The 15,841-nt window shown below is 39.9% G+C and overlaps 1 protein-coding gene across 5 annotated transcripts in view; it reads right to left on the reverse strand.

The window, feature by feature from the left end:
- The window catches only part of Aldh-III (Aldehyde dehydrogenase type III), a 68,167-nt gene that overhangs the window by 14,235 nt on the left and 38,091 nt on the right, over positions 1-15,841 (reverse strand). For all 5 annotated transcript variants that reach the window (XM_053782326.2, XM_053782321.2, XM_053782323.2 and 2 more), the window contains exon 12: positions 2,137-2,272. In XM_053782326.2, the coding sequence (XP_053638301.1) occupies positions 2,137-2,272 (136 nt within the window). The remainder of the gene's footprint in view (positions 1-2,136; positions 2,273-15,841) is intronic.

Here is a 15,841-nt window from a genome sequence, read left to right on the forward strand (position 1 = left end):
CAATACACATTTGTGATTTAATTATGCCAGGTTTACTTACCATGTCATCATTGCCCCTAACATGTGCAGTAAACAGGCTATTTCTCTTTAGAATAAACAATAAATTGTGAAAAAGTAGTGTGAAAAACATGACTGAGTAAGAATTAGTACATGAGTATGGCTTTCCACAATTGACTATCTTTGTTATCAAGGAAAAAATTATTTGAGGTATGACACATCTTCTGGAATGAATTAATAATCACAATTCAACAGAGCCAGTTGTGAGTGTGGGGAAAGTTCGCGAGGCAGTAGGTAAAATGAAAGGGGGTAAGGCAGCCGGGATTGATGGGATAAAGATAGAAATGTTAAAAGCAGGTGGGGATATAGTTTTGGAGTGGTTGGTGCAATTATTTAATAAATGTATGGAAGAGGGTAAGGTACCTAGGGATTGGCAGAGAGCATGCATAGTTCCTTTGTATAAAGGCAAAGGGGATAAAAGAGAGTGCAAAAATTATAGGGGGATAAGTCTGTTGAGTGTACCTGGTAAAGTGTATGGTAGAGTTATAATTGAAAGAATTAAGAGTAAGACGGAGAATAGGATAGCAGATGAACAAGGAGGCTTTAGGAAAGGTAGGGGGTGTGTGGACCAGGTGTTTACAGTGAAACATATAAGTGAACAGTATTTAGATAAGGCTAAAGAGGTCTTTGTGGCATTTATGGATTTGGAAAAGGCGTATGACAGGGTGGATAGGGGGGCAATGTGGCAGATGTTGCAAGTGTATGGTGTAGGAGGTAGGTTACTGAAAGCAGTGAAGAGTTTTTACGAGGATAGTGAGGCTCAAGTTAGAGTATGTAGGAAAGAGGGAAATTTTTTCCCAGTAAAAGTAGGCCTTAGACAAGGATGTGTGATGTCACCGTGGTTGTTTAATATATTTATAGATGGGGTTGTAAGAGAAGTAAATGCGAGGGTCTTGGCAAGAGGCGTGGAGTTAAAAGATAAAGAATCACACACAAAGTGGGAGTTGTCACAGCTGCTCTTTGCTGATGACACTGTGCTCTTGGGAGATTCTGAAGAGAAGCTGCAGAGATTGGTGGATGAATTTGGTAGGGTGTGCAAAAGAAGAAAATTAAAGGTGAATACAGGAAAGAGTAAGGTTATGAGGATAACAAAAAGATTAGGTGATGAAAGATTGAATATCAGATTGGAGGGAGAGAGTATGGAGGAGGTGAATGTATTCAGATATTTGGGAGTGGACGTGTCAGCGGATGGGTCTATGAAAGATGAGGTGAATCATAGAATTGATGAGGGAAAAAGAGTGAGTGGTGCACTTAGGAGTCTGTGGAGACAAAGAACTTTGTCCTTGGAGGCAAAGAGGGGAATGTATGAGAGTATAGTTTTACCAACGCTCTTATATGGGTGTGAAGCGTGGGTGATGAATGTTGCAGCGAGGAGAAGGCTGGAGGCAGTGGAGATGTCATGTCTGAGGGCAATGTGTGGTGTGAATATAATGCAGAGAATTCGTACTTTGGAAGTTAGGAGGAGGTGCGGGATTACCAAAACTGTTGTCCAGAGGGCTGAGGAAGGGTTGTTGAGGTGGTTCGGACATGTAGAGAGAATGGAGCGAAACAGAATGACTTCAAGAGTGTATCAGTCTGTAGTGGAAGGAAGGCGGGGTAGGGGTCGGCCTAGGAAGGGTTGGAGGGAGGGGGTAAAGGAGGTTTTGTGTGCGAGGGGCTTGGACTTCCAGCAGGCATGCGTGAGCGTGTTTGATAGGAGTGAATGGAGACAAATGGTTTTTAACACTTGACGTGCTGTTGGAGTGTGAGCAAAGTAACATTTATGAAGGGGTTCAGGGAAACCGGCAGGCCGGACTTGAGTCCTGGAGATGGGAAGTACAGTGCCTGCACTCTGAAGGAGGGGTGTTAATGTTGCAGTTTAAAAACTGTAGTGTGAAGCACCCTTCTGGCAAGACAGTGATGGAGTGAATGATGGTGAAAGTTTTTCTTTTTCGGGCCACCCTGCCTTGGTGGGAATCGGCCAGTGTGATAAAAAAAAAAAAAAAAAAAAAAAAAAATACAACAGACCACTGTAATGTATAATATAGAAAATAAGACAATTGAAAATATGAATCAAATTATTCAAGGTTCAGTACTCACTTTCCAATGGCATCAGCAATCTTGTTGTAGTTTCGAACAAGGCAAGATTTGCGATGGGTAAATGTATCATATGAAGCTTTTCCATGGTAACAACCCATTCCACTGTTGCCAACACCACCAAACGGCAAATCATGAACTGTAAATAGTGGTATAACTTACAGTAATATCTATGAAGAGATTCAGGGAAAATTGGTTAGATATAAAATGCACAGTGCCTGCACACTGAAAGTGCTTTAGTGGGTCATCATTGGATTGTGATCTGTGCCATTCTGGAAAAGCAGCTAGGGCATAAGTTATGGTGAATGTATTTTCTTCTTTGGGTCGTTCCGTCTTGGTGGAAAACACCAAGTGTTCCAATAAATATATAAGTTTTACAAAAATCTATTTGCTACATATTTAACTACATTTTTCTATCTTTTTGCTAGAGGGGAAAGCATTCCATAGTTTCATGTATTTACCAATCATATGCATCTTGATAGTAGCCAGTAATACCTAGTAGGGTTGTGCTCTAAGGGTTCCTCTTATATTATGAAAAGCAACCTGTTTCATTTATATTAAACACTGTCAGCTTGAAGGCATCTCCAAATATTTTCAACAAAATTCAATGCCTCATACCCATGTGTAAAAACAATGCAAACTCAGTGCACTGTTACCAGTTTCCCCTCATTCTGCTCTATGTCAAGCTAATGTAACTGGCAAATACAGGCATGTATTCAGAACTTTCTCCACAATAAAATCTTCATTTTGCTTCAATAAAATTTTACAAATAGTACCTGATTCATACTACAAGTGGCAACATGTGACAAGCTCATCTGTGTTTACAAATACGGTAAATAGTTGGCACAGAACGCAATGGAAGATAGGATCTAATGTGGTCTCACATGCAAATTTCATCACCAAATCATTAAATGGCCTTGCCCTGTCAAACAACCTATCATTATACGTAACCTATTTATTCATTCAGTTGTACAAGCAAAGTATTTACCAGATCTTTAATGTTTCTTTGTTTTTAAAAGTTTTAATATTACAAAATAGTTCTTTTTCTTTCAACCAACCAGCCATATCCCACTGAAGCAGGGTGGCCCAGAAAGCAAAACGAAAGTTTCTCTTGTTAACTTTAGTAATGTATACAGGAGTTACTAGTCCCTTGCTCCTGGCATTTTAGTTGCCTCTTACGACACGCATGGCTTATGGAGGAAGAATTCTGTTCCACTTCCCCATGGAAATAAGAGGAAATAAACAAGAACTAGAACTAGTAAGAAAAAAGAAGAAAACCCAGAGGGATAGGGATAGGGATAGGGAGATGGATGGATGGATGGATGGATGGATGGATGGATGGATGGATGGATGGATGGATGGATGGATGGATGGATGGATGGATGGATGGATGGATGGATGGATGGATATATATATATATATATATATATATATATATATATATATATATATATCTATATCTATATCTATATCTATATATATATATATATATATATATATATATATCTATCATTCAACACTTTCACCACACTCGCACATTATCACTGTTTTTGCAGAGGTGCTCAGAAATACAACAGTCTCGAAGCATACACATATAAAGATACACAACATATCCCTCCAAACTGCCAATATCCCAAACCCCTCCTTTAAAGTGCAGGCATTGTACTTCCCATTTCCAGGACTCAAGTCCGACTATATGAAAATAACCGGTTTCCCTGAATCCCTTCACTAAATATTACCCTGCTCACACTCCAACAGATCGTCAGGTCCCAAGTACCATTCGTCTCCATTCACTCCTATCTAACACGCTCACGCACGCTTGCTGGAAGTCCAAGCCCCTTGCCCACAAAACCTCCTTTACCCCCTCTCTCCAACCCTTTCGAGGACGACCCCTACCCCGCCTTCCTTCCCCTATAGATTTATATGCTTTCCATGTCATTCTACTTTGATCCATTCTCTCTAAATGACCAAACCACCTCAACAACCCCTCTTCTGCCCTCTGACTAATACTTTTATTAACTCCACACCTTCTCCTAATTTCCACACTCCGAATTTTCTGCATATTTACACCACACATTGCCCTTAAACAGGACATCTCCACTGCCTCCAACCGTCTCCTCGCTGCTGCATTTACCACCCAAGCTTCACACCCATATAAGAGTGTTGGTACTACTATACTTTCATACATTCCCTTCTTTGCCTCCATAGATAACGTTTTTTGACTCCACATACACCTCAACGCACCACTCACCTTTTTTCCCTCATCAATTCTATGATTAACCTCATCCTTCATAAATCCATCCGCCGACACGTCAACTCCCAAGTATCTGAAAACATTCACTTCTTCCATACTCCTCCTCCCCAATTTGATATCCAATTTTTCTTTATCTAAATCATTTGATACCCTCATCACCTTACTCTTTTCTATGTTCACTTTCAACTTTCTACCTTTACACACATTCCCAAACTCATCCACTAACCTTTGCAATTTTTCTTTAGAATCTCCCATAAGCACAGTATCATCAGCAAAAAGTAACTGTGTCAATTCCCATTTTGAATTTGATTCCCCATAATTTAATCCCACCCCTCTCCCAAACACCCTAGCATTTACTTCCTTTACAACCCCATCTATAAATATATTAAACAACCATGGTGACATTACACATCCCTGTCTAAGACCTACTTTTACCGGGAAGTAGTCTCCCTCTCTTCTACACACCCTAACCTGAGCCTCACTATCCTCATAAAAACTCTTTACAGCATTTAATAACTTACCACCTATTCCATATACTTGCAACATCTGCCACATTGCTCCTCTATCCACTCTATCATATGCCTTTTCTAAATCCATAAATGCAATAAAAACTTCCCTATCTTTATCTAAATACTGTTCACATATATGCTTCAATGTAAACACCTGATCTACACATCCCCTACCCACTCTGAAACCTCCTTGCTCATCCGCAATCCTACATTCTGTCTTACCTCTAATTCTTTCAATTATAACCCTACCGTACACTTTTCCTGGTATACTCAGTAAGCTTATTCCTCTATAATTTTTACAGTCTCTTTTGTCCCCTTTCCCTTTATATAAAGGGACTATACATGCTCTCCGCCAATCCCTAGGTACCTTCCCCTCTTTCATACATTTATTAAACAAAAGTACCAACCACTCCAACACTATATCCCCCCCTGCTTTTAACATTTCTGTCATGATCCCATCAGTTCCAGCTGCTTTACCCCCTTTCATTTTACGTAATGCCTCACGTACCTCCCCCACACTTACATTCTGCTCTTCTTCACTCCTAAAAGATGGTATACCTCCCTGACCAGTGCATGAAATTACTGCCTCTGTTTCTTCCTTAACATTTAAAAGTTCCTCAAAATATTCTCGCCATCTACCCAATACCTCCATCTTCCCATCTACTAACTCCCCTACTCTGTTTTTAACTGACAAATCCATATTTTCCCTAGGCTTTCTTAACTTGTTTAACTCACTCCAAAAATTTTTCTTATTTTCATTAAAATTTCTTGACAGTGCCTCTCCCACTCTATCATCTGCTCTCCTTTTGCACTCTCTCACCACTCTCTTTACCTTTCTTTTACTCTCCATATACTCTGCTCTTCTTATAACACTTCTGCTTTGTAAAAACCTCTCATAAGCTACCTTTTTCTCTTTTATCACACCCTTTACTTCATCATTCCACCAATCACTCCTCTTTCCTCCTGCCCCCACCCTCCTATAACCACAAACTTCTGCCCCACATTCTAATACTGCATTTTTAAAACTATTCCAACCCTCTTCAACCCCCCCACTACTCATCTTTGCACTAGCCCACCTTTCTGCCAATAGTCGCTTATATCTCACCCGAACTTCCTCCTCCCTTAGTTTATACACTTTCACCTCCCTCTTACTTGTTGTTGCCACCTTCCTCTTTTCCCATCTACCTCTTACTCTAACTGTAGCTACAACTAAATAATGATCCGATATATCAGTTGCCCCTCTATAAACATGTACATCCTGGAGCCTACCCATCAACCTTTTATCCACCAATACATAATCTAATAAACTACTTTCATTACGTGCTACATCATACCTTGTATATTTATTTATCCTCTTTTTCATAAAATATGTATTACTTATTACCAAATTTCTTTCTACACATAGCTCAATTAAAGGCTCCCCATTTACATTTACCCCTGGCACCCCAAATTTACCTACTACTCCCTCCATAACATTTTTACCCACTTTAGCATTGAAATCCCCAACCACCATTACTCTCACACTTGATTCAAAACTCCCCACGCATTCACTCAACATTTCCCAAAATCTCTCTCTCTCCTCTACACTTCTCTCTTCTCCAGGTGCATACACGCTTATTATAACCCACTTTTCACATCCAATCTTTATTTTACTCCACATAATCCTTGAATTAATACATTTATAGTCCCTCTTTTCCTGCCATAGCTTATCCTTCAACATTATTGCTACTCCTTCTTTAGCTCTAACTCTATTTGAAACCCCTGACCTAATCCCATTTATTCCTCTCCACTGAAACTCTCCCACCCCCTTCAGCTTTGTTTCACTTAAAGCCAGGACATCCAGCTTCTTCTCATTCATAACATCCACAATCATCTCTTTCTTATCATCTGCACAACATCCACGCACATTCAGACTTCCCACTTTGACAATTTTCTTCTTCTTATTCTTTTTAGTAATCTTTACAGGAAAAGGGGTTACTAGCCCATTGTTCCCGGCATTTTAGTTGACTTTTACAACACGCATGGCTTACGGAGGAAAGATTCTTATTCCACTTCCCCATGGATATAAAAATAAAATTAATAAGACCAAGAACTATTAAGATAAAAATCAAAGAAAACTCAGATGAGTGTGTATAAATAAATGTGTACATGTATGTGTAGTGTGACCTAATTGTAATATATATATATATATATATCTCCATGGGGAAGTGGAACAGAATTCTTCCTCTGTAAGCCATGCATGTCGTAAGAGGCGACTAAAATGCCGGGAGCAAGGGGCTAGTAACCCCTTCTCCTGTATATATTACTAAATTTAAAAGGAGAAACTTCAGTTTTTTCTTTTGGGCCACCCCACCCCAGTGGGATACGGCTGGTACGTTGAAAGAAAGATATATATATATATATATATATATGTTTATAGAGGGGCAACTGATATATCGGATCATTATTTAGTTGTAGCTACAGTTAGAGTAAGAGGTAGATGGGAAAAGAGGAAGGTGGCAACAACAAGTAAGAGGGAGGTGAAAGTGTATAAACTAAGGGAGGAGGAAGTTCGGGTGAGATATAAGCGACTATTGGCAGAAAGGTGGGCTAGTGCAAAGATGAGTAGTGGGGGGGTTGAAGAGGGTTGGAATAGTTTTAAAAATGCAGTATTAGAATGTGGGGCAGAAGTTTGTGGTTATAGGAGGGTGGGGGCAGGAGGAAAGAGGAGTGATTGGTGGAATGATGAAGTAAAGGGTGTGATAAAAGAGAAAAAGGTAGCTTATGAGAGGTTTTTACAAAGCAGAAGTGTTATAAGAAGAGCAGAGTATATGGAGAGTAAAAGAAAGGTAAAGAGAGTGGTGAGAGAGTGCAAAAGGAGAGCAGATGATAGAGTGGGAGAGGCACTGTCAAGAAATTTTAATGAAAATAAGAAAAAATTTTGGAGTGAGTTAAACAAGTTAAGAAAGCCTAGGGAAAATATGGATTTGTCAGTTAAAAACAGAGTAGGGGAGTTAGTAGATGGGGAGATGGAGGTATTGGGTAGATGGCGAGAATATTTTGAGGAACTTTTAAATGTTAAGGAAGAAACAGAGGCAGTAATTTCATGCACTGGTCAGGGAGGTATACCATCTTTTAGGAGTGAAGAAGAGCAGAATGTAAGTGTGGGGGAGGTACGTGAGGCATTACGTAAAATGAAAGGGGGTAAAGCAGCTGGAACTGATGGGATCATGACAGAAATGTTAAAAGCAGGGGGGGATATAGTGTTGGAGTGGTTGGTACTTTTGTTTAATAAATGTATGAAAGAGGGGAAGGTACCTAGGGATTGGCAGAGAGCATGTATAGTCCCTTTATATAAAGGGAAAGGGGACAAAAGAGACTGTAAAAATTATAGAGGAATAAGCTTACTGAGTATACCAGGAAAAGTGTACGGTAGGGTTATAATTGAAAGAATTAGAGGTAAGACAGAATGTAGGATTGCGGATGAGCAAGGAGGTTTTAGAGTGGGTAGGGGATGTGTAGATCAGGTGTTTACATTGAAGCATATATGTGAACAGTATTTAGATAAAGATAGGGAAGTTTTTATTGCATTTATGGATTTAGAAAAGGCATATGATAGAGTGGATAGAGGAGCAATGTGGCAGATGTTGCAAGTATATGGAATAGGTGGTAAGTTATTAAATGCTGTAAAGAGTTTTTATGAGGATAGTGAGGCTCAGGTTAGGGTGTGTAGAAGAGAGGGAGACTACTTCCCGGTAAAAGTAGGTCTTAGACAGGGATGTGTAATGTCACCATGGTTGTTTAATATATTTATAGATGGGGTTGTAAAGGAAGTAAATGCTAGGGTGTTTGGGAGAGGGGTGGGATTAAATTATGGGGAATCAAATTCAAAATGGGAATTGACACAGTTACTTTTTGCTGATGATACTGTGCTTATGGGAGATTCTAAAGAAAAATTGCAAAGGTTAGTGGATGAGTTTGGGAATGTGTGTAAAGGTAGAAAGTTGAAAGTGAACATAGAAAAGAGTAAGGTGATGAGGGTGTCAAATGATTTAGATAAAGAAAAATTGGATATCAAATTGGGGAGGAGGAGTATGGAAGAAGTGAATGTTTTCAGATACTTGGGAGTTGACGTGTCGGCGGATGGATTTATGAAGGATGAGGTTAATCATAGAATTGATGAGGGAAAAAAGGTGAGTGGTGCGTTGAGGTATATGTGGAGTCAAAAAACGTTATCTATGGAGGCAAAGAAGGGAATGTATGAAAGTATAGTAGTACCAACACTCTTATATGGGTGTGAAGCTTGGGTGGTAAATGCAGCAGCGAGGAGACGGTTGGAGGCAGCGGAGATGTCCTGTTTAAGGGCAATGTGTGGTGTAAATATTATGCAGAAAATTCGGAGTGTGGAAATTAGGAGAAGGTGTGGAGTTAATAAAAGTATTAGTCAGAGGGCAGAAGAGGGGTTGTTGAGGTGGTTTGGTCATTTAGAGAGAATGGATCACAGTAGAATGACATGGAAAGCATATAAATCTATAGGGGAAGGAAGGCGGGGTAGGGGTCGTCCTCGAAAGGGTTGGAGAGAGGGGGTAAAGGAGGTTTTGTGGGTAAGGGGCTTGGACTTCCAGCAAGCGTGCGTGAGCGTGTTAGATAGGAGTGAATGGAGACGAATGGTACTTGGGACCTGACGATCTGTTGGAGTGTGAGCAGGGTAATATTTAGTGAAGGGATTCAGGGAAACCGGTTATTTTCATATAGTCGGACTTGAGTCCTGGAAATGGGAAGTACAATGCCTGCACTTTAAAGGAGGGGTTTGGGATATTGGCAGTTTGGAGGGATATGTTGTGTATCTTTATATGTTTATGCTTCTAGACTGTTGTATTCTGAGCACCTCTGCAAAAACAGTGATAATGTGCGAGTGTGGTGAAAGTGTTGAATGATGATGAAAGTATTTTCTTTTTGGGGATTTTCTTTCTTTTTTGGGTCACCCTGCCTCGGTGGGAGACGGCCGACTTGTTGAAAAAAAAAAAAAAAAAAAAAAAAAAAAAAAAAATATATATATATATATATATATATATATATATATATATATATATATATATAATATATAATATATATATATATATATAAATATATATATATATATCCTAGGTAGTAGGTTGGTAGACAGCAACCGCCCAGGGAGGTACTACCGTCCTGCCAAGTGAGTGTAAAACGAAAGCCTGTAATTGTTTTACATGATGGTAGGATTGCTGGTGTCTTTTGTCTGTCTCATAAATATGCAAGATTACAGGTAAGTCTTGCTACTTCTACTTACACTTAGGTCACACTAAACATACATGTACAAGCATATATATACACACCCCTCTGGGTTTTCTTCTATTTTCTTTCTAATTCTTGTTCTTGTTTATTTCCTCTTATCTCCATGGGGAAGTGGAACAGAATTCTTCCTCTGTAAGCCATGCGTGTTGTAAGAGGCGACTAAAATGCCGGGAGCAAGGGGCTAGTAACCCCTTCTCCTGTATATATTACTAAATTTAAAAGGAGAAACTTCAGTTTTTTCTTTTGGGCCACCCCACCTCAGTGGGATACGGCTGGTACGTTGAAAGAAGAAGAATATATATATATATATATATATATATTATTATATATATATATATATTATTATTATATATATATATATATATATTATTATATATATATATATATATTATTATATATATATATATATATATTATTATATATATATATATTAGACAGCAACCACCCAGGGAAGTACTACCGTCCTGCCAGATGACTGTGAAACAGAAACCTGTAACTGTTTTGCATGATGGTAGGATTGCTGGTTTCTTTTTCTGTCTCATAAACACGCTAGATAACAGGGATATCTTGCTACTCCTACTTACACTTTGGTCACACTTCACAGACACGCACATGCATATATATATACATACATCTAGGTTTTTCTCCTTTTTCTAAATAGCTCTTGTTCTTCTTTATTTCTTCTATTGTCCATGGGGAAGTGGAAAAGAATCTTTCCTCCATAAGCCATGCGTGTCGTATGAGGAGACCAAAATGCCGGGAGCAATGGGCTAGTAACCCCTTCTCCTGTAGACATTTACTAAAAAAGAGAAGAAGAATAACTTTATAAAACTGGGATGCTTGAATGTGCGTGGATGTAGTGCGGATGACAAGAAACAGATGATTGCTGATGTTATGAATGAAAAGAAGTTGGATGTCCTGGCCCTAAGCGAAACAAAGCAGAAAGGGGTAGGGGAGTTTCGGTGGGGGGAAATAAATGGGATTAAATCTGGAGTATCTGAGAGAGTTAGAGCAAAGGAAGGGGTAGCAGTAATATTGAAGGATCAGTTATGGAAGGAAAAAAGAGAATATGAATGTGTAAATTCAAGAATTATGTGGATTAAAGTAAAGGTTGGATGCGAAAAGTGGGTCATAATAAGTGTGTATGCACCTGGAGAAGAGAGGAATGTAGAGGAGAGAGAGAGATTTTGGGAGATGTTAAGTGAATGTATAGGAGCCTTTGAACCAAGTGAGAGAGTAATTGTGGTAGGGGACCTGAATGCTAAAGTAGGAAAAACTTTTAGAGAGGGTGTGGTAGTTAAGTTTCGGGTGCCAGGTGTAAATGAAAATGGGAGCCCTTTGATTGAACTTTGTATAGAAAGGGGTTTAGTTATAGGTAATACATATTTTAAGAAAAAGAGGATAAATAGGTATACAAGATATGATGTAGGGCGAAATGATAGTAGTTTGTTGGATTATGTATTGGTAGATAAAAGACTGTTGAGTAGACTTCAGGATGTACATGTTTATAGAGGGGCCACAGATATATCAGATCACTTTCTAGTTGTAGCTACACTGAGAGTAAAAGGTAGATGGGATACAAGGAGAATAGAAGCATCAGGGAAGAGAGAGGTGAAGGTTTATAAACTAAAAGAAGAGGCAGTTAGGATAAGATATAAACAGCTATTGGAGGATAGATGGGCTAATGAGAGCATAGGCAATGGGGTCGAAGAGGTATGGGGTAGGTTTAAAAATGTAGTGTTAGAGTGTTCAGCAGAAGTTTGTGGTTACAGGAAAGTGGGTGTGGGAGGGAAGAGGAGCGATTGGTGGAATGATGATGTAAAGAGAGCAGTAAGGGAGAAAAAGTTAGCATATGAGAAGTTTTTACAAAGTAGAAGTGATGCAAGGAGGGAAGAGTACAGTGGACCCCCGGTTAACGATTTTAATCCGTGCAAGAGGGATAATTGTTATGCGAAATAATCGTTATGCGAATGAATTTTCCCCATAAGAAATAATGGAAATAAAATTAATCCGTGCAAGACGCCCAAAAGTATGAAAAAAATTTTTTTTTACCACATGAAATGTTAATTTTAATACACACAAACTGAAAAAGGCATGCACAATTACATGACACTTACTTTTATTGAAGATCTGGTGATGATTGATGGGATGGGAGGAGGGGAGAGCATTATCTTCTTACTGTTTAGAAGGGGAATCCCCTTCCATTACGACTTGAGGTAGCAAGTCCTTTTCCGGGGTTACTTCCCTTCTTCTTTTAATGCCACTAGGACCAGCTTGAGAGTCACTGGACCTCTGTCGCACAACAAATCTGTCCATAGAGCTCTGTACCTCCCGTTCCTTTACGATTTGTCTAAAATGGGCCACAACATTGTCATTGAAATAGTCACCAGCACGGCTTGCAACAGCTGTGTCAGGGTGATTTTCATCTATAAAGGTTTGCAGTTCAACCCACTGTGCACACATTTCCTTAATCTTTGAAGTAGGCACAATGGATTCCACAACTGGCATAGGCTTCTCAGGGTTAGCCCCAAACCCTTCAAAATCTTTCTTAATTTCCATACTAATTCTCACCCTTTTTACCACAGGGTTGGCACTAGAAGCTTTCTTGGGGCCCATGGTCACTTATTTTCCAGAAACAGCACCGAAAACACTGTAATAATACGAAATATTCCGAGTGTATGCTTGGATGTTACCGCGGAGGCTGGCTGGTAAACAATGGGACGGGCGGCACATGTGAGGGCACATTGGACGCGTCTCGGACGAAAATCGGTGAGCGGGTTTTTAATCGGTATGCGCGGCAAAAATTTTGCGATAAAAGTAAGCGGTATGCGGAAAAATCGCTATGTGATGCCATCGTTATGCGGGGGTCCACTGTATATGGAGAAAAAGAGAGAGATTAAGAGAGTGGTGAAGCAATGTAAAAAGAGAGCAAATGAGAGAGTGGTTGAGATGTTATCAACAAATTTTGTTGAAAATAAGAAAAAGTTTTGGAGTGAGATAAACAAGTTAACGAAGCCTAAAGAACAAATGGATTTGTCAGTTAAAAATAGGAGAGGAGAGTTATTAAATGGAGAGTTAGAGGTATTGGGAAGATGGAGGGAATATTTTGAGGAATTGTTAAATGTTGATGAAGATAGGGAAGCTGTGATTTTGTGTATAGGGCAAGGAGGAATAACATCTTGTAGGAGTGAGGAAGAGCCAGTTGTGAGTGTGGGGGAAGTTCGTGAGGCAGTAGGTAAAATGAAAGGGGGTAAGGCAGCCGGGATTGATGGGATAAAGATAGAAATGTTAAAAGCAGGTGGGGATATAGTTTTGGAGTGGTTGGTGCAATTATTTAATAAATGTATGGAAGAGGGTAAGGTACCTAGGGATTGGCAGAGAGCATGCATAGTTCCTTTGTATAAAGGCAAAGGGGACAAAAGAGAGTGCAAAAATTATAGGGGGATAAGTCTGTTGAGTATACCTGGTAAAGTGTATGGTAGAGTTATTATTGAAAGAATTAAGAGTAAGACGGAGAATAGGATAGCAGATGAACAAGGAGGCTTTAGGAAAGGTAGGGGGTGTGTGGACCAGGTGTTTACAGTGAAACATATAAGTGAACAGTATTTAGATAAGGATAAAGAGGTCTTTGTGGCATTTATGGATTTGGAAAAGGCATATGACAGGGTGGATAGGGGGGCAATGTGGCAGATGTTGCATGTGTATGGTGTGGGAGGTAGGTTACTGAAAGCAGTGAAGAGTTTTTACGAGGATAGTGAGGCTCAAGTTAGAGTATGTAGGAAAGAGGGAAATTTTTTCCCAGTAAAAGTAGGCCTTAGACAAGGATGTGTGATGTCACCGTGGTTGTTTAATATATTTATAGATGGGGTTGTAAGAGAAGTAAATGCGAGGGTCTTGGCAAGAGGCGTGGAGTTAAAAGATAAACAATCACACAAAGTGGGAGTTGTCACAGTTGCTCTTTGCTGATGACACTGTGCTCTTGGGAGATTCTGAAGAGAAGCTGCAGAGATCGGTGGATGAATTTGGTAGGGTGTGCAAAAGAAGAAAATTAAAAGTGAATACAGGAAAGAGTAAGGTAATGAGGATAACAAAAAGATTAGGTGATGAAAGATTGGATATCAGATTGGAGGGAGAGAGTATGGAGGAGGTGAATGTATTCAGATATTTGTTAGTGGACGTGTCAGCGGATGGGTCTATGAAAGATGAGGTGAATCATAGAATTGATGAGGGGAAAAGGGTGAGTGGTGCACTTAGGAGTCTGTGGAGACAAAGAACTTTGTCCTTGGAGGCAAAGAGGGGAATGTATGAGAGTATAGTTTTACCAATGCTCTTATATGGGTGCGAAGCATGGGTGATGAATGTTGCAGCGAGGAGAAGGCTGGAGGCAGTGGAGATGTCATGTCTGAGGGCAATGTGTGGTGTGAATATAATGCAGAGAATTCGTAGTTTGGAAGTTAGGAGGAGGTGCGGGATTACCAAAACTGTTGTCCAGAGGGCTGAGGAAGGGTTGTTGAGGTGGTTCGGACATGTAGAGAGAATGGAGCGAAACAGAGTGACTTCAAGAGTGTATCAGTCTGTAGTGGAAGGAAGGCGGGGTAGGGGTCGGCCTAGGAAAGGTTGGAGGGAGGGGGTAAAGGAGGTTTTGTGTGCAAGGGGCTTGGACCTCCAGCAGGCATGCGTGAGCGTGTTTGATAGGAGTGAATGGAGACAAATGGTTTTTAATACTTGACGTGCTGTTGGAATGTGAGCAAAGTAACATTTATGAAGGGATTCAGGGAAACCGGCAAGCCGGACTTGAGTCCTGGAGATGGGAAGTACAGTGCCTGCACTCTGAAGGAGGGGTGTTAATGTTGCAGTTTAAAAACTGTAGTGTAAAGCACCCTTCTGGCAAGACAGTGATGGAGTGAATGATGGTGAAAGTTTTTCTTTTTCGGGCCGCTCTGCCCTGGTGGGAATCGGCCAGTGTGATAATAATAATAATAATAATAAAAATATATTCTTCTTCTTTCAACACACTGGCCGTATCCCACCGAGGCGGGGTGGCCCAAAAGGAAAAAAGAAAGTTTCTCCTTTTACATTTAGTAATATATACAGGAGAAGGGGTTACTAACCCCTTGCTCCCGGCATTTTAGTCGCCTCTTACGACACGCATGGCTGACGGAGGAAGAATCCTGTTCCACTTTCCCATGGAGATAAGAGGAAATAAACAAGAACAAGAACTAGAAAGAAAATAGAAGAAAACCCAGAGGGGTGTGTATATATATGTGCTTGTACATGTATGTGCAGTTTGACCTAAGTGTAAGTAGAAGTAGCAAGACGTACCTGGAATCTTGCATGTTTATGAGACAGAAAAAAAAAGACACTAGCAATCCTACCATCATGTAAAACAAATTACAGGCTTCCGTTTTACACTCACATGGCTGGACGGTAGTACCTCCCTAATCAGACTAATTTTTCTTACCCTGGTACTCATTTAGAATATTAAACACTGCAATACAAATTCCTTTGTCTTCAAAACAGGGTGACCTAAAGAAGAAAACATTCATCACTTGCTCTCTAGATGCCTTTCCACAAAGGTGCAAATAGAGCTACATTGGTCATCTATACTGCAAAATCCCCATCCCACTTTTGAAGTGCAAGCAGTGTA

This window comes from Cherax quadricarinatus, chromosome 38 (assembly GCF_038502225.1).
Source record: "Cherax quadricarinatus isolate ZL_2023a chromosome 38, ASM3850222v1, whole genome shotgun sequence".
Taxonomy (NCBI): Eukaryota; Metazoa; Arthropoda; class Malacostraca; order Decapoda; family Parastacidae; genus Cherax; species Cherax quadricarinatus.